General features: G+C 44.9%; 2 protein-coding genes across 2 annotated transcripts in view; both read left to right on the plus strand.

The window, feature by feature from the left end:
* The window catches only part of LOC309568338 (uncharacterized protein), a gene marked incomplete at its 5' end in the record, with an annotated part of 103,216 nt that overhangs the window by 28,187 nt on the left and 47,041 nt on the right, over positions 1-27,988 (plus strand). The window lies entirely within an intron of this gene.
* Positions 25,893-27,988, plus strand: part of LOC309568340 (sialic acid-binding Ig-like lectin 14) — a gene marked incomplete at both ends in the record, with an annotated part of 28,303 nt that continues 26,207 nt past the window's right edge. Inside the window, 2 exons of the mRNA XM_082274003.1 lie at positions 25,893-25,929; positions 26,082-26,450. Coding sequence (XP_082130129.1) covers positions 25,893-25,929; positions 26,082-26,450 — 406 coding nt within the window. The remainder of the gene's footprint in view (positions 25,930-26,081; positions 26,451-27,988) is intronic.

Below are 27,988 nucleotides of genomic sequence, written 5' to 3' on the forward strand. Positions count from 1 at the left end.
GATGATTCTTTGTCATGGCGCTTATTGGGATTTTTTTTTTACCAAAAATATGTAGCAGAATACAAATTGGCCTAAAAGGATGAAAAAATTTGATTTAATATTTTTTATTTGGGGGGGGAATGTTTTATAGCAGAAAGTTAGCAATATTGTTTTTTTTTTCTTTCAGAATTATCACTCATTTTTTGCTTATAGCGCAAAGAACAAAAACCACAGAGGTGATCAAATACCACCAAGAGAAAGCTCTATTTGTGGGAAAAAAAGGACATCAATTTTATTTGGGTACAGCGTTGCACGACCGCACAATTGTCTGTTAAATTAACTCAGTGCCGAATTGCAAAAAATGGCCTGGTCATTAAGGGGGTAAATCTTCTGGTCCAGAAGTGGTTAACTTGATGCTATATTCTGAAGTGTTCCTATTTTTTGGAGTATATTTTTCAATAACCTACCACCAGAGAACAGCCTCAAACAAATTTCCCTGTTCCTGACAATCTCAGTGATACCACATACGTGTATGTTATTTGTTGTTTGTACCCATAGCAGCGCCAAGAAACAATAGTACGCATTTTGCTTTTTTATCTTAACTAGTGATGGACGGGGCGGTTCGCAAACGTCAGCCGCAAATTTTCTCAAAAGTCCGCGAACCGCAAGTTTGCATCGGGCCCCATTGACTTTAATGGGAGGCGAACGTTAAAAACCTTTAGGTCATATTTGCAGCCACAAAAGACGTACTAGCTGTGCACAAATATTCCCAGCACATGGACAATGTCATAACAGAAGTATTGCAATTGGAAAAGTTGCCCTAAAAATTTTTTCGTACAGCAAAAAAAATGTATTTTTTTTTCATAAATCAGCCAGAACTGACAGCAGCCGGTAAATACATGTCTAATACATATAGGGTCCATTCACACATCTGTAAGTTCCCCTTTAATATTCCCATCAGAGTGCCTCTTTAATATTGCGGTCAGAGTGCCCCTTTATTATTCCCGTCAGAATGCCCCTTTAATATTGCGGTCAGAGTTCCCCTTTAATATTGCGGTCAGAGTTCCCCTTTAATATTGCGGTCAGAGTGCCCCTTTAATATTGGGGTCAGAGTGCCCCTTTAATATTGCAGTCAGAGTGCCCCATTATTATTCCCGTCAGAGCTGCAGCAACGCTCAGTCACCACACCTGTCACAGTGCTGCACAGTGCACAATAATACTACTAATCCACTATAATATGCTTTCTACAAAGTATATTATACTGTGGATTACTCCCCTCCCCCACCCCATATAGTGCACTGCACAGCAATACCAAAAAAATTGCAGCCCTTTAAATTACTTTTGTGGACATTAACAGAGCTATTTGTGTGACTGCTGCCGATCTCTAACTGCCCCTAAAGCACCGACTGGATACCTGTCCCTAAACTAAAAAGATACTAGTAGACCTATACCGAAATACCAGCCCTGAAAAGGACTTTTGTGGTTCACAGAGCTATTTGTGTCTGGCAATCTCTCCCTGATGAGCACAGGCAACCTCTCCCTACACTGACAAAATGCAGAATGTGAAATGGCCGACAGCTCAGGTCTATTTATAGGGTAGGGGGACTGTCCATGTGCTGAAATGTTTTAATTGGCTGTCCCGTTCCACCTGACGGCTGTGTCACGGGTCAAGGTTCTTCTGAATGAAAAAGAAAATGGCGGCGCGGACATATTCGCGAACATCAGCAAAAGTCAGACTCTTTGTGAATTTGCGAACAAGCAAAATTTGCCACGAAACCGACCGTCGGGCGAACCGCAAGGCCATCTCTAATCTTAACTAACACTAGAGATTTGCATGATGGGAACATTTACTTTGTTTTGGAATAATTTGCTGATGAAATCATTTTGTTTTGTCGTAATCGTTATGTTAGAATTAGGGTTGAGCGGACACCTAGATGTCCGTGTTCGACGGGTTCGGCCGAACTTTAAAAAAAATGTCCGGGTCCGTGTCCCGGACTTTTACCGAACTTTTCCCGGACACCGAACCCCATTGAAGTCAATGGGGACCCGAACTTTAAGGCACTAAAATGGCTCTAAAACACCAAAGGAAAGGGCTAGAGTGCTGCAAATGGCAGCAAAACGTAATTAAGAGCATGGCAAGTGCTCTGCAAACAAATGTGGATAGGGAAATAACTTAAAACAACAAAAAAAAACAGAAAAATAAAACAATGTTCTTCTTCATCTCTGAAGGACGAGGCCCATATGGAGTAGGAGGGATGTTGAGGTGGTGGTGGATGTGGCGGTGACATAGGCATGCGCACAGGGTGTGCCGGGTGTGCCTGGGCACACACTAATCACCTAGGGCACATAGCATTGCCAGTGAGGAGATGGGAAAGATCTCCCTCGGACCTGCTCTGCTCTATTTCTCTTTGCCTACAGGTACATGGCCCCGATACATTACTCTCCCTGCTGGCAAACACATGCATGTGTATTTCAACTTTGGGGTGCACACCTTAATGCAATAGGCTGCGCACACCTATGGGCGGTGTAGGTGGAAGCGGCGGTGGAGGAGGACCAGGGCCGGATTAAGAGCATCATGGGCTTGGTGCTGAGGATTTTGAAGGGCCTTAAGGGCCGTGCCTTGCCATGCACCCAGAGGAGGAAGGGTGCAGCCATGCATGCCTAATTCAACATGGGATGCTGTCTCTGAAGCCCATAAACACATCCATGCATCGGCAACTGTCCCTCCTTGTCCGGCCTTCGCGCTGTGTGGGGAGGTTCTGAGGGTGCTGCCTGGGGAAGCGAGCATAGAAGCCAGACTTCTGTGTTTACAAGTGACAGAAGAGCGGTCACAGTGAATATGGCCAACCCGGGGCCTATATAAAAGGTAGGGGCCTGGAGCTGCAGCTCCAATAGCCCCTACGTTAATCTGGCCCTGAGGAGGAGGACGAGGTAGCCAACACTGCTTCTTTTCACAAATTTTAAATGAGGGTACACCCCAAAAGAGTGAGAAAGAGCAAAAATGGAACAATGGGTGGGTAAGGTCGGTATCCATTGCTATTCTGCATAAGGTACGGAAAAGTCCCGTGGGATCCATGCCTGGTTCATTTTAATGAACGTGAGCTTGTCCACATTGTCTCTGGACAGGCGGCTGCGCTTGTCTGTTATAACGCCCCCAGCCGTGCTAAATACCCGTTCAGATAATACACTGGCTGCAGGGCACGCCAGCACCTCCAAGGCGTAAAGGGCAAGCTCAGGACATGTGCCCAATTTGGAGACCCAGAAGTTGAAGGGGGCAGACCCCTCATTCACTACATGTAGGCGTGTGCACACATACTGCTCCACCATGTTGGTAAAATGCTGCCTCCTGCTAAGACGTTCCATCTGAGCTGCTGGTGCTGCTGTTTGTTGTGGCGTGCTGACAAAGCTTTTCCACATTTCGGCCATGCTAACCCTGCCATCTGAGGTGCTGGCGGTGCCCTGGTTGCGTTGGCGACCTCCTCCTCCTCCTCCTCTGCCTTGTGCTTCCACTGCGGCCCCGCTGTCAGATGGGGATGCCAGCAGCATGGCGTCTACCAGCGTGCGCTTGTACTCGCGCATCTTGCGATCGCGCTCCAGTGAGTGAATTAAGGACGGTACGTTGTCCTTGTAACGGGGATCCAGCAGCGTGGCCACCCAGTAATCAGCACAAGTTAGAATGTGGGCAACTCGGCGGTCGTTGTGGAGACATTGCAGCATGTAATCGCTCATGTGTGCCAGGCTGCCCAGAGGCAACGAAAGGCTGTCCTCTGTGGGAGGTGTATCGTCCGTGTCCTCTGTATCCCCCCAGCCACGCACCAGTGATGGCCATGAGCTGGCCTGGGTGCCACCCTGCTGTGAACATGGTTCCATCTCCTCCTCCAGCTCCTCCTCCTCCTCATCCTCCTCATCCTCCAGAACTGTGCCCCTGCTGGACAATTGTGTCCCTGGCGTTTGTGTGTGCAGGAACCCACCCTCGGAGCCCCTTGCGAATGACTACCCTGAAAGCCTTGGAAATGTTACCTCTTCATCCTCCTCCTCCTCCTCATCCTGTGCCACATCCTCTTCCATCATCGCCCGAATTGTTTTTTCAAGGAGGCATAGAAGTGGGATAGTTAAGCTGAGAACGGCGTCATTGCCACTGGCCATGTTGGTGGAGTACTCAAAACAGCGCAACAAGGCACACAGGTCTCGCATGGAGGCCCAGTTATTGGTGGTGAATTGGTGCTGTTCCGCAGAGCGACTCACGCGTGCGTGCTGCAGCTGAAACTCCACTATGGCCTGCTGCTGCTCGCACAGTCTTTCCAGCATGTGCAAGGTGGAGTTCCACCTTGTGGGCACGTCACATATGAGGCGGTGAGCGGGAAGGCCGAAGTTACACTGCAGCGCTGTCAGGCGAGCAGCAGCAGGGTGAGAACGCCGAAAGTGCGCACAAACGGCCCGCACTTTCTGCAGCAGCTCTGACATATCGGGGTAGTTTTTAAGGAACCTCTGCACCACCAAATTCAGCACATGCGCCAGGCAAGGGATGTGCGTCAAACCGGCTAGGCCCAGAGCTGCTATGAGATTTCGCCCAGGCCGGGCTTGAGGCTCGCTGGCAGCAACCACTCATTTGTCTGCTGTTCCATGCTCCTCCACAACTCCTGCGCGGTGTGTGGTTTGTCCCCCAAACAGGCAAGTTGTAAAACTGCCTGCTGTCGTTTACCCCTGGCCGTGCTGAAGTTGGTGGTGAAGGTGTTACGCTGTCCGGATGAGGAGGCGGTAGAGGATGAGGAAGCGGAGTAGGAGGAGTTAGGAACAGGAGGCAAACTGAAGCGCCCTGCAATCCTCGGTGGTGGAAGGACATGCGCCAAATTGCTATCCGCCTCAGGCCCATCCGCCACTGCATTTACCCAGTGTGCCGTTAGGGAGATATAACGCCCCTGACCGTGCTTACTGGTCCACGTATCGGTAGTTAGGTGGACCTTGGCACAGATGGCGTTGCGCAGTGCACACCTGATTTTTTCCCCCACTTGGTTGTGCAGGGAAGGGATGGCTTGCCTGGAAAAGTAGTGGCGGCTGGGCACGACGTACTGTGGGACAGCCACCGACATAAGGTTTTTAAAACTGTGCGTCTCCACCAGACGGAATGACAGCATTTCAAAGGCCAATAATTTTGAAATGCTGGCATTCAGGGCCAGGGATCGCGGGTGGGTAGGGGGGTACTTCCTCTTCCTCTCAAGTGTTTGGGAGATGGAAAGCTGAACGCTTCCATGGGACATTGTGGAGATGGTTGTTGGTGACCCAGGTGGTGGCATGGTGGCAGGTGCCGGTATCACTACAGATGTGGCTGGAGCGGCCGAGACTGCAGCAGAAGAGGAAGCAGGATGAGCCAGAGACGTTTCTTGGTTTTGAAGGTGTGTACTCCACTGCAGCTCATGCTTTGCACTTAGATGCCTGATCATGCAGGTTGTGCTCAGGTTGAGAAGGTTTATGCCTCGCTTCAAGCTCTGATTGCACAGGGTGCAAACCACTCGTGTCCTGTCATCAGCACATTTTCTAAAGAACTTCCACGCTAGAGAACTCCTTTGAGCTGACTTTGGTGCGCTCGTTCCCTTGCTGCGTTGGGCAGTAGCGGGCGTAGTGTCTAGGGCACGGCCGCTCCGCTTCTGCACCCTGCTCCCTCTTCTGCTGTGCTGGTGGCTCTGTGCGACCACCGCCTCTTCCTCCAAACTACTCAGGTCACCTGCATGACGTTCATTCCATGTGGGGTCGAGGACCTCATCGTCCTCCACATCATCTTCCACCCAGTCTTCACCCCTGCCCTCCTTGTCGGTCTCCACAATGCTGAACGCCGCAGCAGTTGGCACCTGCGTTTCGTCATCATCGGAGACGTGCTGCGATGATCCTTGCATGTACTCATCTTGAGAAATAAGTGGTTGGGCATCGCTGCACTCAATCTCTTCCACTTCTGGGGCAGGGCTAGGTGGATGGCCCTGGGAAACCCTGCTGACAGAGTCATCAAAAAGAAGAAGAGACTGCTGTATGGCTTGGGGCTCAGACTGCTTGCCTGATTTGCAAGGGGGTGAGGTGAAAGACGGTTGGACATCGGCTGCAGGTGCCAACTGTGACCTTTCTGCAGTAGACTGGGTGGGAGACAATGTGAAGGAACTGGAGGCACTGTCAGCAGCAAACCAATCTACTATCGCCTCCACTTGTTCTCGCCTCATCACTTCTAGGGGCGTATGATGCCCTACCAAATACTGATGCAGGTTCTGTCGCCTACTCACACTTGAGGAAGGTGTTTCACTTGTGCGTGTAGCTGGCACAGATCGACCACGTCCTCTCCTTGCAACAGGAGCTCTACCAGCAGCACCACGACCCAGGCCACGGCCCTTATTTGACGGTCTCCTCATATTTCTGTAATTTAAGATCTTGCCCTAGAAAGGTTTTTATTGAATAGCGGAATAGGAAATATGATCCAAAAAAGTGTATGTATCTCGCACGTACAAAACCACACTAGGCCCCAATTACTATTGTTTCTACCCCTAAAAGGATGGATGAGGAGTAGGAGGAGTATGGAACAGACAGCACCCTCAAATCTTCAGAAGTATGAGATGAACCTCAAAAACTTGGAAAGGTGGATCTCACACGTACCGACACAGACTATCCCGCAATTCAATTGATCCTCAAAGGTTTTTATTGAATAGCGGAATAGGAAATATGATCAAAAAGAAAGTGTATGTATCTCACACGTACACCACCACACTAGGCCCCAATTACTATTGTTTGTACCCCTAAAAGGATGGTTGAGCAGTAGGAGGAGGAGTATGGAACAGGCAGCACCCTCAAATCTTCAGAAGTATGAGATGAACCCCAAAAACTTGGAAAGGTGGATCTCACACGTACTGACACAGACTATCACGCAATTTAATTGATCCCCAAAGGATTTAATTGAATAGCGGAATAGAAAATATGATCAAAAAGAAAGTGTATGTATCTCACACGTACACCACCACACTAGGCCCCAATTACTATTGTTTGTACCCCTAAAAGGATGGTTGAGCAGTAGGAGGAGGAGTATGGAACAGGCAGCACCCTCAAATCTTCAGAAGTATGAGATGAACCCCAAAAACTTGGAAAGGTGGATCTCACACGTACCGACACAGACTATCACGCAATTTAATTGATCCCCAAAGGATTTAATTGAACAGCGGAATAGAAAATATGATCAAAAAGAAAGTGTATGTATCTCACACGTACACCACCACACTAGGCCCCAATTACTATTGTTTGTACCCCTAAAAGGATGGTTGAGCAGTAGGAGGAGGAGTATGGAACAGGCAGCACCCTCAAATGTTCAGAAGTATGAGATTGTGTTCACTGTACCCCACAAAGATTGTGTTCACTGCACCCCAAAAAGATTGTGTTCACTGCACCTCAAAAAGGATTTTGTTCACTGCACCCCACAAAGATTGTGTTCACTGCACACTAAAAGGATTTTGTTCACTGCACCCCAAAAAGATTGTGTTCACTGTACCCCCCAAAGATTGTGTTCACTGCACCCCACAAAGATTCTGTTCCCTGTACCCCACAAAGATTGTGTTCACTGCACCCCACAAAGGATTTTGTTCACTGCACCCCAAAAAGATTGTGTTCACTGCACCCCAAAAAGGATGTTGTTCACTGCACCCCAAAAAGGATTTTGTTCACTGCACCCCAAAAAGATTGTGTTCACTGCACCCCAAAAAGGATTTTGTTCACTGCACCCCAAAAAGGATGTTGTTCACTGCACCCCAAAAAGATTGTGTTCACTGTACCTCCCAAAGATTGTGTTCACTGCACCCCACAAAGGATTTTGTTCACTGCACCCCAAAAAGATTGTGTTCACTGCACCCCAAAAATGATGTTGTTCACTGCACCCCAAAAATGATTTTGTTCACTGCACCCCAAAAAGATTTTGTTCACTGCACCCCAAAAAGGACGTTGTTCACTGCACCCCAAAAAGATTGTGTTCACTGCAGCCCAAAAAGATTGTGTTCACTGCAGCTCACACACAGAAAAATGGATGTGGATCACTGACACCTGCCTATCTCCTATCCCACACCACACAGCAATATCGATTGTAGTTTGTAGAACACAGTTTCCCTAAAATTCAGCAGCAGCAGCCTCTCCCTAACAGGATTGAGAAGAGATCGTAGATCAGGATTGAGTGCAGAGTCACCCCACCCCCCACACAGCAATATCGATTGTACTTTGTAGAAGACACTGACCCTATAATTCAGCAGACTCTATCCCTAAAATGCCTACAACTCGCCCTGCCTAAACACTCCGACCTATCCCTCAATTCTATCCGGACACAAATGTTTTTTTCCTGCCTGTCTTTCCCTAATCAGCAGCCAGCACGTTGATGTGTGCTCTGTCCCTGATTTAAGCAGCAGAATGAAGACGCTGCGGCTGCCTGGAACTTATAAAGACTTGGTCACATGCTTCAGACGGCCAATCACAGCTACTGAGACATTTGCAGGCATGGCTGGGATGGCTTAAGGCACACCAGTTAAACGATTGTTGATTGGCTGTTGAAAGCCCGCCATGAAAAGAGCGCCAAAGCATGCAAAACCCGGAAATAAAACGACCGAACACGGATTTTTACCCGAACATACAGTAAAGTGTCCGTGTCCGTGTTCGGGTACAAAAAATCCAATTATTCGGTACGAACACGAATAATACAGTCCGGGTTCGCTCAACACTAGTTAGAATGACTCCCTTTTGGAAATTTGTGTCGTATTTATGGACGTTATTTCGGACAATTGGCCATATTCGTTTAAAACGGGTAGTTCATTATTTTGGGAAATTACTTATGCATTTTGAGTCATCCCTGCTAGTCCAACCCACAGAGAGAAATGGAATGAGCTCACTGATATTGATAACAGTCCCGTGCATCCGAAAGTACGAAAGGGAAACTAAATAAATTTCAGATTCATTTGTTATGTTATGATTCGCAGATTCTGATGGATCCACCTCCATTGAACCCAATAACAATGATTGGGAATAAACTTATTTCACTTATATGCTTTACTACTGTAAATATGTGTGCAATATGTAGTGCATTTTTTATAATAATAAAAAAAATGAATGCACAAACAATCGTCGGAACCAAAGACTACTACGCTGCTCTCATACGAAACAAAAATATTCACTTTTCAGGTTATTATAGTGTTACTAAAGCAACAACAGTACACTTAAGCTGGATACACACTATACAACTTTTGTTGGTAGATTTCCTTTAGATTTACATTCAACTATGCAGTGCAAGAGCCTGTCTGATTACATACAAATTAGGGATCGAGCGATTTTCGGCAAGGCCGATATATATCGAGGGCCGATATGCACTTTCCCCGATATTTCGGAATCGGCCCCGGAGGTTACCAATATTGCGATATTGTCATGATGTCATTGTGTATGTTGCACCACGCACCTCCACACGCTGGGACAGCTTCTGCCTTCTTAGGCCGCCTCCCTCAGCCTCGTCTGTAGTCAGGGAGTCTCGGGACAGTGAGTGTACAGTGCACACAGTGTGTTTAACACAGCCGCCACATACATACACCCACCCACAGCTGCCCGGTGCCAGCGAGCCACCCACACACCCACAAGCCTGTACCAGCCAGCCACCCACCACACAGGGTGCCAGCAAGTCACCCACCAAAGGGTGCCAGCCAGCCAGTCACCCACATGGTGCCATCCAGCCACCCACCACATGGTGCCAGCCAGCCAGCCACCCACCACTGGGTGCCAGCCAGCCACCCACCAAAGGGTGCCAGCCAGCCAGTCACCCACCACAGGGTGCCATACAGCCACCCAACACATGGTGCCAGCCAGCCAGCCACCAAAGAGTGCCAGTCAGCCAGCTTGCCACCACAGAGTGGCAAACAGCCAGCCACCCACCCACCAAAGGGTGCCAGCCACCCACCACAGGTGCCAGCGAGCCTGCCACCCACCACAGGTGCCAGCGAGCCTGCCACCCACCACAGGTGCCAGCCAGCCAGCCACCCACAACAGAGTGGCAAACAGCCAGCCACCCACCCACCAAAGGGTGCCAGCCAGCCACCCACCCACCCACCAAAGGGTGCCAGCCAGCCAGAAAATGTGTTCTTTTTGCAAAACTTTAAATGTTCAAAATATCGACCCATATCGGCCGATACCGATATGCAATGGCCAGAATATCGGTATTGGCAACGAAAAAACGATATTGGTCGATCCCTAATACAAATTGAAAGTGTTTAGGTCTGACCTCATATTATATGGTTTTGGTAAATCTAAAGGAAAGAAAATTGTATAGTGTGTATCCAGTTTAAGTCTGTATAAGCAGTAAAGCATGCTTGTTATGTGTTGCATATTGCATTTTACAAAATATTACAGAGTTGCAAATTGAAAAGGAAAGGTCATTTTTATTATCATAAAATTACAATATGACGCTTTATGTTATATTATTTTTTTTTTTTTTATTTGCTATTTTTTTTTCCCCACGAAAATGGAGTTACCCTTTAACCACTTGCCGATCGCCCACCACAGATATACTGCGGCAGGCTGGCTCGGCTGCGCGAACCACTGTACCTGTACGGCGGTTCGCAGGAGCTCTCCTAGAGCCCTCACTAGGCAGCGGGGATGCTGATCCAGGGGGCCAGCGGCCACGATTTCCGCGGGGCTCCCGTGATCTCTCCCTGCTAATAGAGAAAGACAGTCTGCTGTTGTAATTTCAACAAAGTAATTTCATTTCACAAGCCCCTCTCCCATACAGTTAGAAAACACCCCCAAGGCTCACACTTAACCCTTTGATCACCCCTAGGTTAACCCCTTCCCTGCCAGTGTCATTCTTACAGTAACAGTGAATATTTTTTAGCACTGATTACTGTAGTAATGTCACTGCTCCCCCCAAAAGTGTCAAAAATGTCAGTTAGGTGTCTGATCTGTCCCTCGCAATGTTGCAGTCCCGCTAAAAATCACTAATCGCCGCCATTACTAGTAAAAAAAATTACATGAATCTTTCCCCTAGATTTTAGACACAATAACTTTTGCGCAAACCAATCAAAATACCCTTATTGGGATTTTTTTTTACCAAAAATATGTAACAGAATACAAATTGGCCTAAAAGGATGAAAAAATTTGACTTTTAATTTTTTTTTGGGGGAATGTTATATAGCAGAAAGTGAAAAATATTGTTTTTTTTTCAGAATCAATGCTCTTTTTTTGTTTATAGTGCAATAAATAAAAATCACGGAGGTGATCAAATACCACCAAAAGAAAGCTCTATTTGTGGGGAAAAAAAGGACATCAATTTCTTTTAGGTAAAGCGTTGCACGACCGCGTAATTGTCCATTAAATTAATGCAGTGCCGAATCGCAAAAAATGGCCTGGTCATTAAGGGGAGCAAATCCTTCCGGTCCAGAAGTGGTTAAGCACATCAATAACAGATAAAGTAATTTGTTAGGGAAATGTTGATGGTGTGTTATAGAGTTTCAGGGTTGGTTATACTTCAGGAGGTTGACATTGCAGCAATTTTAGACTAGACTCTTGTACTAAGTTGGCCATACAATGCGATTAAATGAGAAGAGGTTTAAAGCGGAGTTCCACCCTAAAAATTACGTTTGCACCATCCGCTAGCTTAAAAACACCTGAAAAGGAATTGGATAATTACATTTTTTTTTGTTTCACTTACCTTGTTTTTAATGAAAATATACTTACCTTCCTTCCACTTCCTCACGACGTCACTTCCTCCTTGCATTGACTCCTGGGAAATGAGCGTCATCGATTCCAGGAGTCAATGCGCCTGTTGAATCATTCTCTGTTGAACAGCTTCTGGGCATGCGCAGAAGCTGTTCAGGGATGATGCGCCTGCACCGTAAGTGACGAGCAGGGCATTCTGGGACTCCGACGACACCGAAGAGGACACTCTGGCTTCAGCTGCCCACATCTGAGATGGCGGCGCTGGACAAGATATTTTCAATGTAAGTATTTCTTCTAAAAGGTAAGTGAAACAGGGGACAGTTCAGAGGCTATCGTTGCTTAATCTCCCTGGCGTTATGATTGCTTACGATTTTAGGTGCTGAAAGCGGTACAATTATTTTGCATGTAATTCTTAAGGACGAGCAGCCCAAACCAACTAAAATATGATTTTTTTTTTACTGTGCGTACTTCTTTATAACATCTCGGGTAAGATACATTATATTATATTAAATAACTATAAATAAGTTAAAGGATATATATATATATATATATATATATATATATATATATATATATGTGTGTGTGTGTGTATACATATCTATCTATCTATCTATCTATCTATCTATCTATCTATCTATCTATCTATCTATCTATCTATCTATCTATCTATCTATCTATCTATCTATCTATCTATATATATATAACTATATATATATATATATATATATATATGTGTGTGTGTGTGTGTGTGTGTGTATACATATACTGTATATATAGATATATGTGTATATATATATATATATATATATATAGTTATATATATATAGATAGATATATATAGATAGATAGATAGAGATAGATAGATATGTTTATACATAGATATGTTTAGATATCTATATAGATATCTATATATATATATATCTATATATATATATATATATATATATGTATAAAGTACAGTAAAACTGCAGGAAAGGGCACTGGGGGGCAAACTAATGTCAATTTATTTTAATTTTGTAATGTAATCCAATAGGATTACAATATATCAGTGTGTTTGTGTGTTTTACTTTTCAAATTTGCCGCCGGTTCCACCCCCCTGCGAGCATCACGTCGCAGGAGACGGAAGCCGGGGCTCACAGCATCGGGCGGAAGATCTGGCCGCCGTAGCCCATATGCTGCAGTAACAAATCGCGGGATCCCGGGGACAAGGTAAGTAACCTCTTCCAGTATCCAGTGATGCTTCCTGGTGGTACCCCGAGTGTGGCTCAGGGTTACCACTAATGGCACTGAAATTCCACCCCGAGCCACACTCGGGAATACCGCCAAGGCTGTCCCTGGCTGTCCCGGGGGTATTTTTGGCTTAATTTTTTTTTTTTTGCCCGGAACTCCGCTTTAACCTCAGGCTACGCAGGGGGTTCTTTACTGTTAGGGCTACAAGATTGTGGAATTCTCTACCCCAGGGAGTACGGCTATTTTTAAAAGACCCTTAGACGTACATCTCAAGGATCATATCATTCGGGGGTATATGAGATGATTGCATCCACACACAGCTACACAGGTTGAACTGGATGGACTATTGTCCTTATTCAACCTCAACTACAATGTAACTATGTATGTAACTATGTAAGTTCCGCTTTTGCTTGTGATTATTAAATAAATCTACTTCCTCATCACACTGAACGCTTCCAGAGAAGAAGAGAGCAGGAGAGAGAGCACAACTGGAAAAAGATTTGCTGAGAAAACCTGAACAAACTGAACGTTTAGAGTAAACAAGATAAACAAAAGAAAAAGAACAACATATACAGGTACTGTATGTATGAGCTGCTAATGAAAGCTTGTATTTCTGTGTATTGCATGTACTGTATCCCCCCCCCAATGGAAAACAGAGGGTAAAAAGAAAAAAAAAGTCTACTCCGTATTGCATTCAAGATTTAAAAAGTTTTGGCTTTAGATGTTCATTAACCACTTCTGGACCGGAAAATTTCCCCCCTTAATGACCAGGGCCATATTTTGCGATTCGGCATTGCATTATTTTAATGGACAATTGCGCGGTCGTGCAATGCTGTAATTAAATAAAATTGATGTCCATTTTTTCCCCCACAAACAGAGCTTTCTTTTGGTGGTATTTGGTCACCTCTGCGATTTTTATTTTTTGCGCTATAAACAAAAAAAGAGCGACAATTCTGAATAAAAAAAAAAAAAAAAACAATATTTTTCACATTCTGCTATATAACATTCTCAAAAAAAATAAATAAATATATAAAAATCTAATTTTTTTAACATTTTAGGCCAATTTGTTTTCTGCTACATATTTTTGGTAAATAAAAAAAAATCGCGAAAAGCGTATTTTGTTTGGTTTGCGCAAAATTTATCGCGTCTACTAACTACGGCAAAGATTTATGTCATTTTTTATTGTTTTTTTTTTTACTAGTAATGGTGGCGATCTGCAATTTTTAGTCGGACTGCAACATTGCGGCGGACAGATCAGACCCTTAACTGACATTTTTGACATTTTTGGGGGTACCAGTGACATTACTACAGTAATCAGTGCTAAAAATATGCACTGTTACTGTAATAATGACACTGGCAGGGAAGGGGTTAACATTGTGGGTGATCAATGGGTTAAATGTGAGCCTAGGGGAGTGATTCTAACTGTGGGGGGGCGTAGCTTGTGAAATGATCATAGAGACCTGTGATGCTATATAGAAGGATCACAGGTATTCTGTGATCATTTCAGGGAGAAGGACGATCAACTGTGTTTACAACAGCCGACCGTTCTTCTCTCTCAGCGGGGAGCGATCGTGGGTATCAGGCGGCAATCGGGGCCACCTGACCTGTGTATCAGCTTCCCCACTGCCCCCTAGCTCCCTTCCCACGACCAACAAAGCCCTTGGTCGGTTTGATTGGGGAGAGCCACACTGCTGCAGTAAATACTTTCTAAAATGTGCAATTTTTGCTAGAACCCCCCCTCCCAAAAAAGTAAATATTTTCTGATAGCAGAGACCCTGGAAAATAAAATGGTGGTAGATGCAATTTTTCATGTCGCACAGTATTTGTGCAGCTATTTATCAAACACATATTTTTAGTTAAAAATTTATTTTAGTGCAAACAAACAAAATATTATAGAAATTGAACAGTGTTGTACTGCCATATGTGTATAATACTCAACTTAAACGTGTATAAATGATGTATAAGCCAATAATTATAGCTGTAGCACCCTCCAAGGTAGGTGCTAGTTAGAGAGTATAGTTTTGAGCTCTGTCTGCTTACCAGAGGAGCAGCAGGGAAATCTATATTGCTTTCTGCCTTCCAGAGAGCAGGATCTGTTAGTGAGGTCTTCTCAGTGTGCTCAGTATGCGATTCATTCTGTCTAGAGAGTGTTTCACAATGGTCCAATAGGGAGGCATGTTGGACAGTGGGAGGAAACCTGACCAATGGATGCAAAGGCTTGGATAGAGTCCTGGTGATTGAGATTGGCTGTTTCGGTGCATTCTGGGATACTGTATAAAAGCCACACGTGCTGCGGGGTCTTTGGCTGGTGAGCAGAGTCCCGAAGAGAGGGAGGTTGGCGGCTGTCTCCTCCTCTGTAGTGGTGGCACGTGGTTGTAGGCAGTTGGCCTGGGGATCAAAGGAACGGAACTGAACCCAGAGGTCCAGGAGAATTGACTAAAGGGGGGAGAGACACTGGAGACCCTCAAAAAACACTATTGTGAGTACAGCGGATCATGTCTAGGGGCCTGACCTAAGGGGGGCCACCCCAGTGTAGGATAGTCAGAGGACGGGTGTCAGTGTGTCAAGTCAAAGGGGATACTAGGAAAGTATCCTGAAGATAATCTGGTCCATCAAGTCATCTGGATAGGGACGTAATCCAAATTCACCTAGTGGCAGGGTGAAACAGCAGCCTGGCTGCATCATCAGAGGTAGGAGTCCTCCGCATTGTGAATAAGTAATTTAGAGTATCCCACTATTCCCTTCTCCCATCCCTAATTTAAATAAAACATCAAAAATGACTAAAAACCCTTGGACTGATCATTGACTGAGCCAAGAAGTAAAGTGTTAATCTGTGCATGCTGAAATTGCTAATGGTAACCAAGGGGGACCCGAAGGAGTGGAATCCAGCAGTCCTAAAGGGGGCAGTGCTACATAACATTTATTCAAACGCCACAAATCAAATATAATCATGCAGTGTGAATGCAAAAATATAGTGCACAAAATGAGAAAAAGTGTTAAATCACATAAAAATAGAATACAAAAAAGGTCCATTAGGTAATGATCCAAACAGTGCCAGGTGGCTCTTATTCCAACTTTAGTGAATTAGCACCCAGTGCTCCCCTTCCAGTTCAAACACACATAGCCTCATACCAGAATCTCAGACCTATCAAGGTCATTAACGGCCTTAGCAAGCTTCACCTCTCACTTTAGTTTTGGGCTAGGCTTCCCTTCTCCAATCGTCTTTGGGAAGCACCTCACAAGCTCATCCAGGACAGTTTTAGTCCAGATAGTTCCACATAGCAATGGGAAAAGAAGCTCATTGTGTAACATCTAGTAAAAGCAAAGAGGGTTTATTTAACCAGTTCTGGACCCGAAGGATTTGCCCCCTTAATGACCAGGCCATTTTTTGCGATTTGGCATTGCGTTACTTTAACGGACAATTGCGCAGTCATGCGACGCTTTACCCAAAAAATAATTGATGTATCAAACTGTAACGGAATCCGGACACCCCCGGTTGGGTATCTCCACCAAGAAGCTGCTTCCTAAGCTCTAAAACACGAGACCCAAGGATCTGGCTATAGTTACCCCAAGAACTCTACAGTACAAGTTTTGGAGGAAACCAGAAAATAAACTGTTTTTTCAAACACATGCAAAAAAAAAGAGATATATGCTGTGGGACAATGCCCCCTCCCCCTTAGCAGTCAATCCACATACACATATACATCCCATAATAGGTTGATCTTAAGGCAGACAGAAACAATAGAACAATGGAATACGGGTACTTAACAATAACAAACCCCACCCCCACCTCACTATCTAGCAAGGGTCTATGAGACACTCCTGCAATATTCTGGCAATCTGAAAAGTCAAATTGTTTATCTTCATATATTTCCTGGGGGACACTGTTCAGAAATATTATTTTCCCAAGTGAAAGAGCCCCTCACTCTTTAAACACAAACCACACATAGAACCCAGGATAACCGGGGTAACACCAAATGCTGAGTCCGGTGTGGCTGTACAGCGAGTCTGACTAGTGCAGACCCAACTGGGGTTCTTGGTCACCCTGTGCCCCTAATAGACACAGGGTGACTTACACATAAGAGGGCCTGGGAAAGCTGGACAAATAGTCTCCCAAACTCCCTAAAGCAATCTTCCTCTAACCTCCTGTGAAATCCCCCAAAAAAACGTTGCTACCCAAAATCCTCCACTGGCGATGTTTTTAAAGCCATCACAGGTTATCAGTTTAGAGTTAGCCATGAATTATGACCCTAGTATTATTGTTCTCTCTCCAACATTTGCAACAATACCTCATGTGTGGCACATGTGATGATAGAATAAACACGCTCGTCCTATGCTGTGCTTTATATATGGGGTGTGTACTGGGGTGAGGCACTCGCTTCTGTACCACTAGGGGGCGCCTAACCTAACAGATGGTACATACTCGAGAAGGGGGCAGGACGGACCTGTAAAAACTATTAGCAGCTTTAAGGCTTCATGCACACGGGGCTTTTGAAAAAACAAGCTGCAAAGCCAGTTCTGACGCCAGGAAGCAGCTGTAAAAACGCGCTTTTAGAAGCGTTTTGTATTGGCTTTAATCCACGTTTTAGCCACATTTAGCAGCCTTTTCTTTCTTTTTCTATTTTCCAACCTCAAATCCAACTACTACAGCTTAAAAACGTCTGACGTGGCCTAACGCTGTATGTAGCCTTTAGCAGCCTTTAGCAGCGTCAAGCTTAATGCTGCTGCTCCAGAATGCAATGGCCCTGGGTTTTTGTTTAACTTAAAAATGCTTATGGCACTTGCGGCTTCTAAAAGTCTGTATGTGCATGAGGCCATAGAATAACATGGAGGGGCGTTTTTTAAGCTGCAAAAAAAAAAAAAAAACTCCCGAAACGCCTAAAAGCAGCTCTAAAAATGCCCTTGCACTCAGTGTACAAATGGCCTAAAGGTATGGGAGGATCAAAAATGCACATTTTTAAAATTGGATTTAATTAGAATTATGAAATAGTGTTAAAATTGGGGAACTAACAATTTCAAGTTAGAAAAAAGAAAAATACAGGTCTACCTGTGTGTATATATACCATCAAAATTCATATTCTTTTACTCTTTGCAGGCTGAATAAACTTCTCTAAAATTGTATTACAGGAAACATCCTGATGAAATTAGTAATATGGACAACTTCCTGTTGGTTCTCTTCGTCTCATTTTTACTTGGTGAGTTTTCAAGCAGTCTTATTTATATTAAATGTACAGTATCTCACAAAAGCAGAGATGTATAGTAACTAAGTAGAACTACTTCACTACTGTACTTAAATACCGAAAGGCGGTATCTGTACTTTCCTAGAGTAGAATTTTTTTCTCCTACTTCCACTTTTACTTCACTACATTTTTTCAATGATTTCAATACTTCTACTCCGATATTTTTGTTTTTGTGCTGCATAGTTACTCGTTACAATTATAAAAATTACCACCGCCAGAACAGTAGATGGCAGGTTTCATGAAGCTCAAAACATGTGTATTATCAGCGCATACAAAAATAAATGCTACTGTATGTATAAATAAAAGCTGCATTTGAAATAATAAAAAACAATATGATGTTCAAACTTTTGACTTCTTTCTTTAATAACTACATAACACAGTACTTGTACTTTTACTTTCAGTACTTGAGTAGCAAAATTTTTAAAAAAACTACTTGCAATACTTAAGTACAAAAAATGTTGAATACTTTAGTACTTCTACTCAAGTCACTTTTTGGTCGAGCACTTCCACTTCTACTCAAGTCACCTTTTGATCGAGCACTTCCACTTCTACTCAAGTCACCTTTTGATCGAGCACTTCCACTTCTACTCAAGTCACCTTTTGATCGAGCACTTCCACTTCTACTCAAGTCACCTTTTGATCGAGCACTTGTACTTTTACTCAAGTATGGGTTTTGAGTACTTTATACAACTCTGCACAAAAGTGAGTACACCCCTCACATTTTTCATACTTGCCAACTGTCCCTTTTTTCCTGGGACAGTCCCTGGAAATAGGAGCCTGTCCCAGGTAATTTATATTGTCCCTGGAAGCGCCTGTTAATCGGGCTGCCCATAAATGTTACGCAGAAGTAGTGGAGCTGAATGGGAGAATTATTCCAACTCTGCTACTGTGGCCTTAAGTTTGAAATTCCCTTTTTTATTTCCTATAATTCTCTATATATTGAGTAAACTCTATAATCTGATAGGTAGGCGAGATTAATTATGCAGAGTGGGTGGGGCTTCAGGGAAGTGGGTGTGGTAATTGATAGCTGTGCTGCAAAGTGTCCCTGGAAATTTTTTTTAAATGTTGGCAACTATGATTTTTGTAAATATTTTATTATATCTTTTAATGTGACAACACTGAAGAAATGACACTTTGCTACAATGTAAAGTAGTGAGTGTACAGCTTGTATAAGAGCCGGTTCACACTAATCCGACTTGTCAGGTGACTTGGTCGCCTGGCAAGTAGCTTCCAATGCTGTACAATGGAACCGTTCTAATCAAAGCGACTCAAGTCGCTCCGACTTAGAAAAAGGTTCCTGCACTATTTTTAGGCAAAGTTGGAGTGACTTGCATTGACTTCTATTATGAGAAGCCGTTGCAAGCCGCGCTGCACGGGCGACTTCATTAGTTGCCCGAAGTCGGGGCGACTTTGAGTCGGATTAGTGTGAACCGACTCTAACAGTGTAAATTTGCTGTCCCCTCAAAATAACTCAACACACAGCCATTAATGTCTAAACCGCTGGCAACAAAAAGTGAGTACACCCCTACGTCAAAATGTCGAAAATTGGGCCCAAAGTGTCAATATTTTGTGTAGCCACCACAAAGTATTTTTTTTTTTAATCTTTTTTATTATAAAAGTAAATCGCAGATCGCCGCTATTACTAGTAAAAAAAAACCAATAAAATTTACATAAATCTTTTGCGTAGTTAGAAGACGCGATAACTTTTGCGCAAACCAATCAAAATATGCTTATTGCAATTTTTTTTTTTTTTTACCAAAAATATGTAGCAGAAAACAAATTGGCCTAAAATGTTAACATTTTTTTTTTTTTTTATAGGAATGTCCTATAGCAGAATGTGAAAAATATATATATTTTTTTCTTTTCAGAATTGTCGATCTTTTTTTGTTAAAAGCGCAAAAAATAAAAATCGCAGAGGTGATCAAATACCACCAAAAGAAAGCTCTATTTGTGGGAAAAAAAGGACATCAATTTTATTTGGGTACAGCGTCGCACAACCGTGCAATTGTCCGTTAAATTAACTTAGTGCCAAATCGCAAAATTGGGCCTGGTCAGGAAGGGGGCAAATCCTTTCCGGTCTTAAAGTGGTTAAACATGTTATAGTTGTTTGCTATTTTTTACTGCAGAACAGCTTGCTTAAAAAAGGATCTACGGTGCAGAATCAATTGTTGGTGTTTCTCATAATGCTGTACACCCAGGGGCGGACTGAGCGGTCGGGCACTTCGGATGTGGTCCGAGGGCCCGGCTGGGAAGGGGGGCCCGGGTGAGAAGGGGACCTGCCCAGTACAGCATTAATTCACCCGATGTTGTCTCAGAGACAACATCGGGCATCGGGGCCCCGCGACCAGCGATATAGAGGTGGGTCGAAGGGAAGGCACCCGGTGGCTGTCCCTATAGAACTGGGAGGAGGGGCTCGGCGCGGCGACCAGTGATAGTGAAATGGGAGGAGGGGAGGGGCCCGGCGGCTGTTGCTATAGAACTGGAAGGAGGGGAGGGGCTCGGCGCGGCGGCCAGTGCTATTGAAATGGGAGGAGGGGAGGGGCCCGGCGGCCAGCGTTGCTTCCGTGGGAGGAGCAAAGTGCATTTGATATCATTCTGCCTGTGAGCCGGGACTATGTGGGAAACAGCGGCTCCATTCTCAGTCTTGACAGCTGAGCTTTGACACTGCCGCCCTCAGCCCTGCGGGGATATCCACAGAGCCCAGCATACCACAGAGCCCAGCATACCAGGGACCGGCACCACAGAACCCAGCATACCACAGAGATCGGCAACACAGAGCCCAGCATACCACAGAGACCGGCACCACAGAGCCCAGCATGCCACAGAGACCGGCACCAAAGAGACCAGCATCACAGATACCACAGAGCCCAGCATCACAGATACCACAGAGACCGGCACCACAGAACCCAGCATACCACAGAGACCGGCACCACAGAACCCAGCATACCACAGAGACCGGCACCACAGAGCCCAGCATACCACAGAGACCGGCACCACAGAGCCCAGCATGCCACAGAGCCCAGCATACCAGGGACCAGCACCACAGAACCCAGCATACCACAGAGACCGGCACCACAGAACCCAGCATACCACAGAGACCGGCACCACAGAGCCCAGCATGCCACAGAGACCGGCACCAAAGAGACCAGCATCACAGATACCACAGAGCCCAGCATCACAGATACCACAGAGACCGGCACCACAGAGCCCAGCATACCACAGAGCCCAGCATACCACAGAGCCCAGCATACCACAGAGCACAGCACCACAGAGCCCAGCATACCACAGAGACCGGCACCAAAGAGACCGGCACCACAGAACCCAGCACACCACAGAGCCCAGCATACCACAGAGCCCAGCATACCACAGAGCCCAGCACACCACAGAGCCCATACCACAGGGACCGGCACCAAAGAGACCGGCACCACAGAGCCCAGCACACCACAGAGCCCAGCATACCACAGAGCCCAGCATACCACAGAGCCCATACCACAGAGACCGGCACCAAAGAGACCGGCACCACAGAGCCCAGCACACCACAGAAACCGCACCACAAAGCCTAGCATACCACAGAGACCAGCATAGTCTGCAAAATAAGTAGAAAAGGTGTGTGCATTAGTGTGTGTAAATTGTTGCAACGTGTTTTTTAATACCTAGCTGTTTTCGGTCCTAATAAAATGTCATGTCCTCCTTCATAGATGTATGAAGGAGGACATGACATTTTCTGTCTGATTTCCCCATAGAGAGCAGCGGGGCTCTGACACCTCCCTCTCTGCACACAGAGTGGAGAGGGAGCTGTCACCTGCCTGCTCAGCGGGGATTGGCGGATCGATCCCCCGCTGAGCAGCACAGAGTCCGCCGACGGAGGCGGACTGTGTGAAAGAGCCCTTATATGCATTATATCAGCCTCAGAACCTGTGTACTTCATGTGTCCTGGATTAAAGGGATGAGGTGGCATCCCTACCCCACCTAGACCTGGCAATTTATCATTGTAATGCTCTGCTTTTGTTTATTTATGATTTTGTAATGCACTGGTCTTGGTTTGTGATTTATTTTGCATAGTTTGGTTTTTGCATTCCTAATTTATATTGCACTTGTTTATAAATTATTGCACTTTTGTTCCTTGTGTAGGGTGTGTCTGGAGGCGGGCAAGGGTGTGTCTGGAGGCGGGGCAAGGGTGGGGCCTGGAAGGGGCCCTTGATTTATTTTGCCCGGGGGCCCTGAGGGTTCTCAGTCCGCCCCTGTGTACACCTAGGAGTCTATGTATAAAATATTCATTGGCAGTCTGAGGCAAATATTCAAAAGTTCACGGTAAACATTTCTGTCCATTCCCTTTTATGTGCTGCTCCTATAATAATAATGTCTTTTTTCCCCCAGAAATACCTCAATCAGGAAAAAAAAAAATCATTATGACCACTAGATTCCTTATAGAAAGAATGCTGTACATCAGGGGTGTCAAACCCAATTTTATTACGGGCCATATCAGCATTATGGTTGGCCTTATAGGGCTGGATGTATCTGTAAGACTAATTGTCCACAGCATCCAATCCCCCCTTACATCAGATGTCAAGAGCCTCCCACCATCAGAAGTCAAGTGTTTCCCACCCTCCATTACATCACAGTTCACCCCCCTTACCTTGTGCTGCTGTGGGTCAGAGCTGGGAATTAGAAAGTGCAGCGTCTCTAGGAGGACCAGGGGAGAGCTGGACTTCGTTGAATGTTGAGACCAGGGTAGACAAAGACGAGGGGTGCTGTGGCTGCACAGAGAGGCACGGGGTCTGTAGGAGGTGTTCTGTCTTCCTCACCCTCTATTACATCACAGTGCACCCCCTTACCTTGTGCGGCTTTGGGGCAGAGCTGGGAATCAGAAAGTGCAGCGTCTGGAGGAGGACTGGACTTTGTTAAATGCTGAGGCCAGGGTAGACAAAGACAAGGGGTGCTGTGGCTGCACAGAGAGGCACGGGATCTGTAGGAGGTGTTCTGTCTTCCTCACCCTCCATTACATCACAGTGCACCCCCTTACCTTGTGCGGCTTTGGGGCAGAGCTGGGAATCAGAAAGTGCAGCGTCTGGAGGAGGACTGGACTTTGTTAAATGCTGAGGCCAGGGTAGACAAAGACGAGGGGTGCTGTGGCTGCACAGAGAGGCACGGGATCTGTAGGAGGTGTTCTGTCTTCCTCACCCTCCATTACATCACAGTGCACCCCTTACCTTCTGCTGCTTTGGGGTAGAGCTGGGAATCAGAAAGTGCAGCATCTGGAGGAGGACCAGAGGAGGGCTGGACTTTGTTGAATGTTGAGATCAGGGTAGACAAAGACGAGGGGGTGCTGTGGCTGCACAGAGAGGTGCAGAATCTGTAGGAGGTGTTCTGTCTTCCTCACCCTCCATTACATCACAGTGCACCCCCCTTACCTTGTGCTGCTGTGAGGCAGAGCTGGGACACAGAAAGTGCAGCATCTGAAGGCTGTGGCTGCACAGAGAGGCACAGGATCTGTAGGAGGTGTTCTGTCCTCCTCTTTGCTGTTGACTGCTGAGAGGAGGGGGGGGCAGATTCGAGTCTCTTCGCGGGTGCATGGAGAAGTGCAGGATCTGGAGAAGGAGCTCTCCTATCTGCTGCCAATTTCTGAAACAACGTGAGGGTGGAGACTAGGGGAGGTCATAGTTGCAGGAGAGGTGTGAGAGCCACACAAAATGGCCTGATGGACTGGATTCAGCCTTGTTTTTGACAAATGTGCTGTACATAATAAAGAACGTTTGGCAGTTTTTGCCTGATTGTATGGATATTTGTCACGTCTGCACAACAAGCATTTTATTCATACAGAGTTGAGCTTAGAGTTGAGCTGAGGCCAAAATAAACAATGGCATATAGGAGGTTGTCTGTCAGTAGCATTAACACAGCAGTCCTTGTTTTTCAGAGTTCCTCCTGCAACATAGTTGTATTATCTATTGATCTTGCCAGTAAATCTGTTATTTTTTCAGCTTCATTTGAGCAAGGTTTGCTTAATACATAAGGACCCCCTCCCTTAATAAATTGTGGCGATAAAGTAGAAGAAATCAATCTAAGGGGGAAAAGTTAGTAACTATACTCTCCTCACCCTGAGGTTCTGCTCGGGCCACCTAGGAGAGGGTGACAACATGATTCTTAAGCTACGTTCACATCTTGGCGTTGCTATTTACAGGAGTTTTTTCAGGCGTTTTTATGGGCGTTTTTTCAGGCGATTTACAGGCGTTTTTGTGCAGGCATTTTTCGGTTGACAAGAGACCAATGGAAAAAAATAAAAACGCCTGTAATCTGCCCAAAAAGAAGCTGAAACATCAAAACGCTCAGATGTGAAAAGGGGCCTTTGAAATGAATAGGATTTGTCTTGTTGGGCATTTTTTGAGCTGATCCTAGAGCAGAAAAACGCCCCAAAACGCCTACATGTGAACTTAGCCTTACAGCAAGATCATGAGGAGTATCCCAAGTATCCCCAGTATCCCAATTGTTGTAACCAGTGGTGGCCCGTCCATTGGGGGCACAGGGGCGCCGCCCACCCATCCATCCATTCAGCTCCCTAATCTACATGCAGGGCGCCAGATGCATGGATTCAAATTGGGGTTTTGTTTTTTTGAATCATGTGATTAGAGCCAGAGGCTCTAATAGGCTTCAAAAAGGGTGGGCTCTGGGCGCAGAGCCCACCCAGTTGTATGACACTAGCGAATGAATATTTGCTATTATCACACTGATTCTCCTCCCAGCCAATCAGGAAGCGGGTCCTGAGGCCCCTTTCCCAATTGTCTGAAAAGAGAAGTGATTTTACTGGCCATTGGCCAGGAAGAGGGAGGAGACGCATGGCCAGAGGAGAATCACAGTCACTCAGCCATTCAGGAAGAAGGAGGTAAGAATGCTGGCTGTCCGGCCGTCCGTTCCGTGGGAGGAGGGGGAGAGGGGGATTTGCCTAACGGCTGACGGGGGTAGGTGGATTATCCTGCCAGCTGACTGGCCGGCCGTCCCGGGTGGTGGTGGATTTGCCTGCCGGCTTTCCCGTGTGGGGGTGGGTTGGGGGGGTTTGCCGCCCACCCCCAAATTTGTATGCACCACTCACACTGGTTGTAGCATAATGCTTCTGCTTACCATTCCTGGGGATCTTGCTGGAAAGATAAGGAAGTCATTCCCTACAGACCCAGAGGTAGAGTAAGTATATTTTCCCTGCAATACCTTTATTGCCCCAATTTATTATGGGGTTGTGGGTCCTGATGTAATAAGTGGACCTTGCTTTTTTTAGTTCAAGGTCAGCTTTAATCATAATTCTATGCGTAATAAGATGATTCATTTTGCATCCTATCTACAGAGTGCAATGGTTAAAAAGTTAAAGGGTAACTCCACTTTTGTGTGGAAAAAAATAAGCAAATAAAGAAAAAACAATGTAGCGTATACAACTACCACACAAATCATATTGTAATTGAATGTTATTAAAAATGACCTTTCCTTTTCAATCTGCAGCTGTTGTAATTTTCTGAAAATGCAATGCAATATGGCCGCCTGGAGGTGTTCTGTACACATAATTTCCTGCTTCTGTGATTGGCTCACCAATTTTCCCAGAAGTCTGCACTAAGATACAAGTCAGATTTCTGGCATCCCCTGCAACAAAAATGTCATTTTTGGTGAGATACTTCCAATAGGAACACGTCTAAAGGGATGCAAGCCCAGCAGCTTTCCTCATTAGAGCCCTGCAGCTGCCACAGCTGAGAGATAATTATGAAAATGCTCCCAAAAGACTCACTCAGCACCGAGGCAAAAGGTAGGAATCTGCAACAAAGTTTGTTAAAATCCTTGTAATGTACAGAGATTACCCAAAGGGGAATGTTTTTTTCTCAACAAAAGTGGAGTTACCCTTTAAATTACGTGAAAGCTACAGTTTTCCTTGAACAGAATTGTATAATCTTTTTTCAGATTCTACCTGTGGATTTGACCCGTCTAAATACACCGTACTTGTAGAACGCAGAGTCAGTGTGCAGAGAGGACTATGTGTGTACATTCCATGCAGATTTACGGTGCAGTTAGGACCATCAGCGGAAGCCTATGGAATCTGGTACAAGGGCGATGCAGGGGGAGAAGTTGTTTCTTCTCAAAACCCTTCTATGTATCCTCCAAAAAATCCAGGACGGATCTTCTTTACAGGAGACGCGACAAAGTTGGACTGCTCTATGTCTATAAATGATGTTCAGCCTACTGATGGTGATAAATCTTATTTATTTAGACTTCAAGATGTAAAAAACAGCTACAACTATCTACATTACATGATCCAATTAACTGTTACTGGTGAGTTCAGCTATTACAATCAAAACATTATTATCAAAAACAATGAGCCTGAATTTTTTAATTTTCTATTTGGATTTGCTAAAGCTCCCTTAGGCTACATTCACACCTGAGCGTAGCGTTTTTCGCGCGTTTTTTACCGCGATTTTACCGCGATTTTTGCGGCGATTTTTACCGCGATTTTACCGCGATTTTTACCGCGATTTTTGTGCAGGCGTTTTTAGATTCAATAGAGATCAATGGAAAACGCCTGTAATCTGCCCAAAAAGAAGCTCATGTACTTTTTTTGAGCGTTGGGCGTTTTGTATACAGCTTCAAAACGCTCAGATGTGAACAGGGGCCATTGAAATGAATAGGATTTGTCTTGTTGGGCGTTTTGAGAGCTGATCCTAGAGCAGAAAAACGCCCCAAAAACGCCCCAAAACGCCTACATGTGAACGGAGCCTAAATGAGGAAATCTTATAGAGATGTTCCATGGGCAACCATGCACTTCCACAGCCGAGGAGAAGGCTAAAAAAAGATTTAAGCCAATTTTATTACAGATCCCCGCATCTCTCTGGGGATTTTTTTTTTTTTTTTTACAAGAAATGTACCAAATTTTGACTTCTTTATATCTATAAATGATCTTCAGTTGATATTGATAAACAGTTTGAATTACATGACGTGGTTGTTAATGATGAGTTATTATAAGCAAGCAAAGGAATTATCAAAATCTATTTTTTTTTTTTTGCTTTTTCCTTTCCTTTTTAACCACTTCAGCTCCGGAAGGTTTTACCCCCTTAATGACCAGGCCATTTTTTGCGATTCGGCACTGCGTTATTTTAATGAAAACTTGTGCGCTCATGCGACGCTGTACCCAAATACAATTTCCCCACAAATAGAGCTTTCTTTTGGTGGTATTTAATCCCCTCTGCGATTTTTAGATTTTGCGCTATAAACAAAAAAGAGCAATCATTTTGAAAAAAAACACAATATTTTTTTACTTTCTGCTATAAAACATTCCCAATAAAAAATGTAAAAAATCGAATTTTTATTGTTTAGTCCAATTTGTATTCTGCTACATATTTTTGTTAAAAAAAAAAAATCCCAAAAATCTTATTTTATTTGGTTTGCACAAAAGTTATAACATTTACAAACTACAGGATAGATTTTTGGAATTTTTATTTATTTTTTTGTTTTTATTAGTAATGGCGGCGATCAGCGTTTTTTAGCGGGACTGCGACATTGCGGCAAACAGATCGGGCTCCTGACTGACATTTCTGACACTTTTTTGGGGGACCAGTGACATTAATGCAGTAATCAGTGCTAAATAATATGCACTGTTACTGTATAAATGACACTGGCAGGGAAGGGGTTAACACGGGGGGTTGATCAAAGGGGTTAATGTGTGCTTAAATATGCTTGCTGACTGTGTGGGGGAAGGGAGAGATCGCCGAGACCTCGTGCACGAAATCATGTAGTACTACATGATTTTGCGCAGCTGAGCCGCCCTGCCGCAGTAATAATACGATGGGTGGTCAGGAAGAGGGTAATTTGCCTGC

The sequence above is a fragment of the Pelophylax lessonae genome (assembly GCF_965119305.1).
Source record: "Pelophylax lessonae genome assembly, chromosome: 12".
In the NCBI taxonomy this organism is placed as follows: Eukaryota; Metazoa; Chordata; class Amphibia; order Anura; family Ranidae; genus Pelophylax; species Pelophylax lessonae.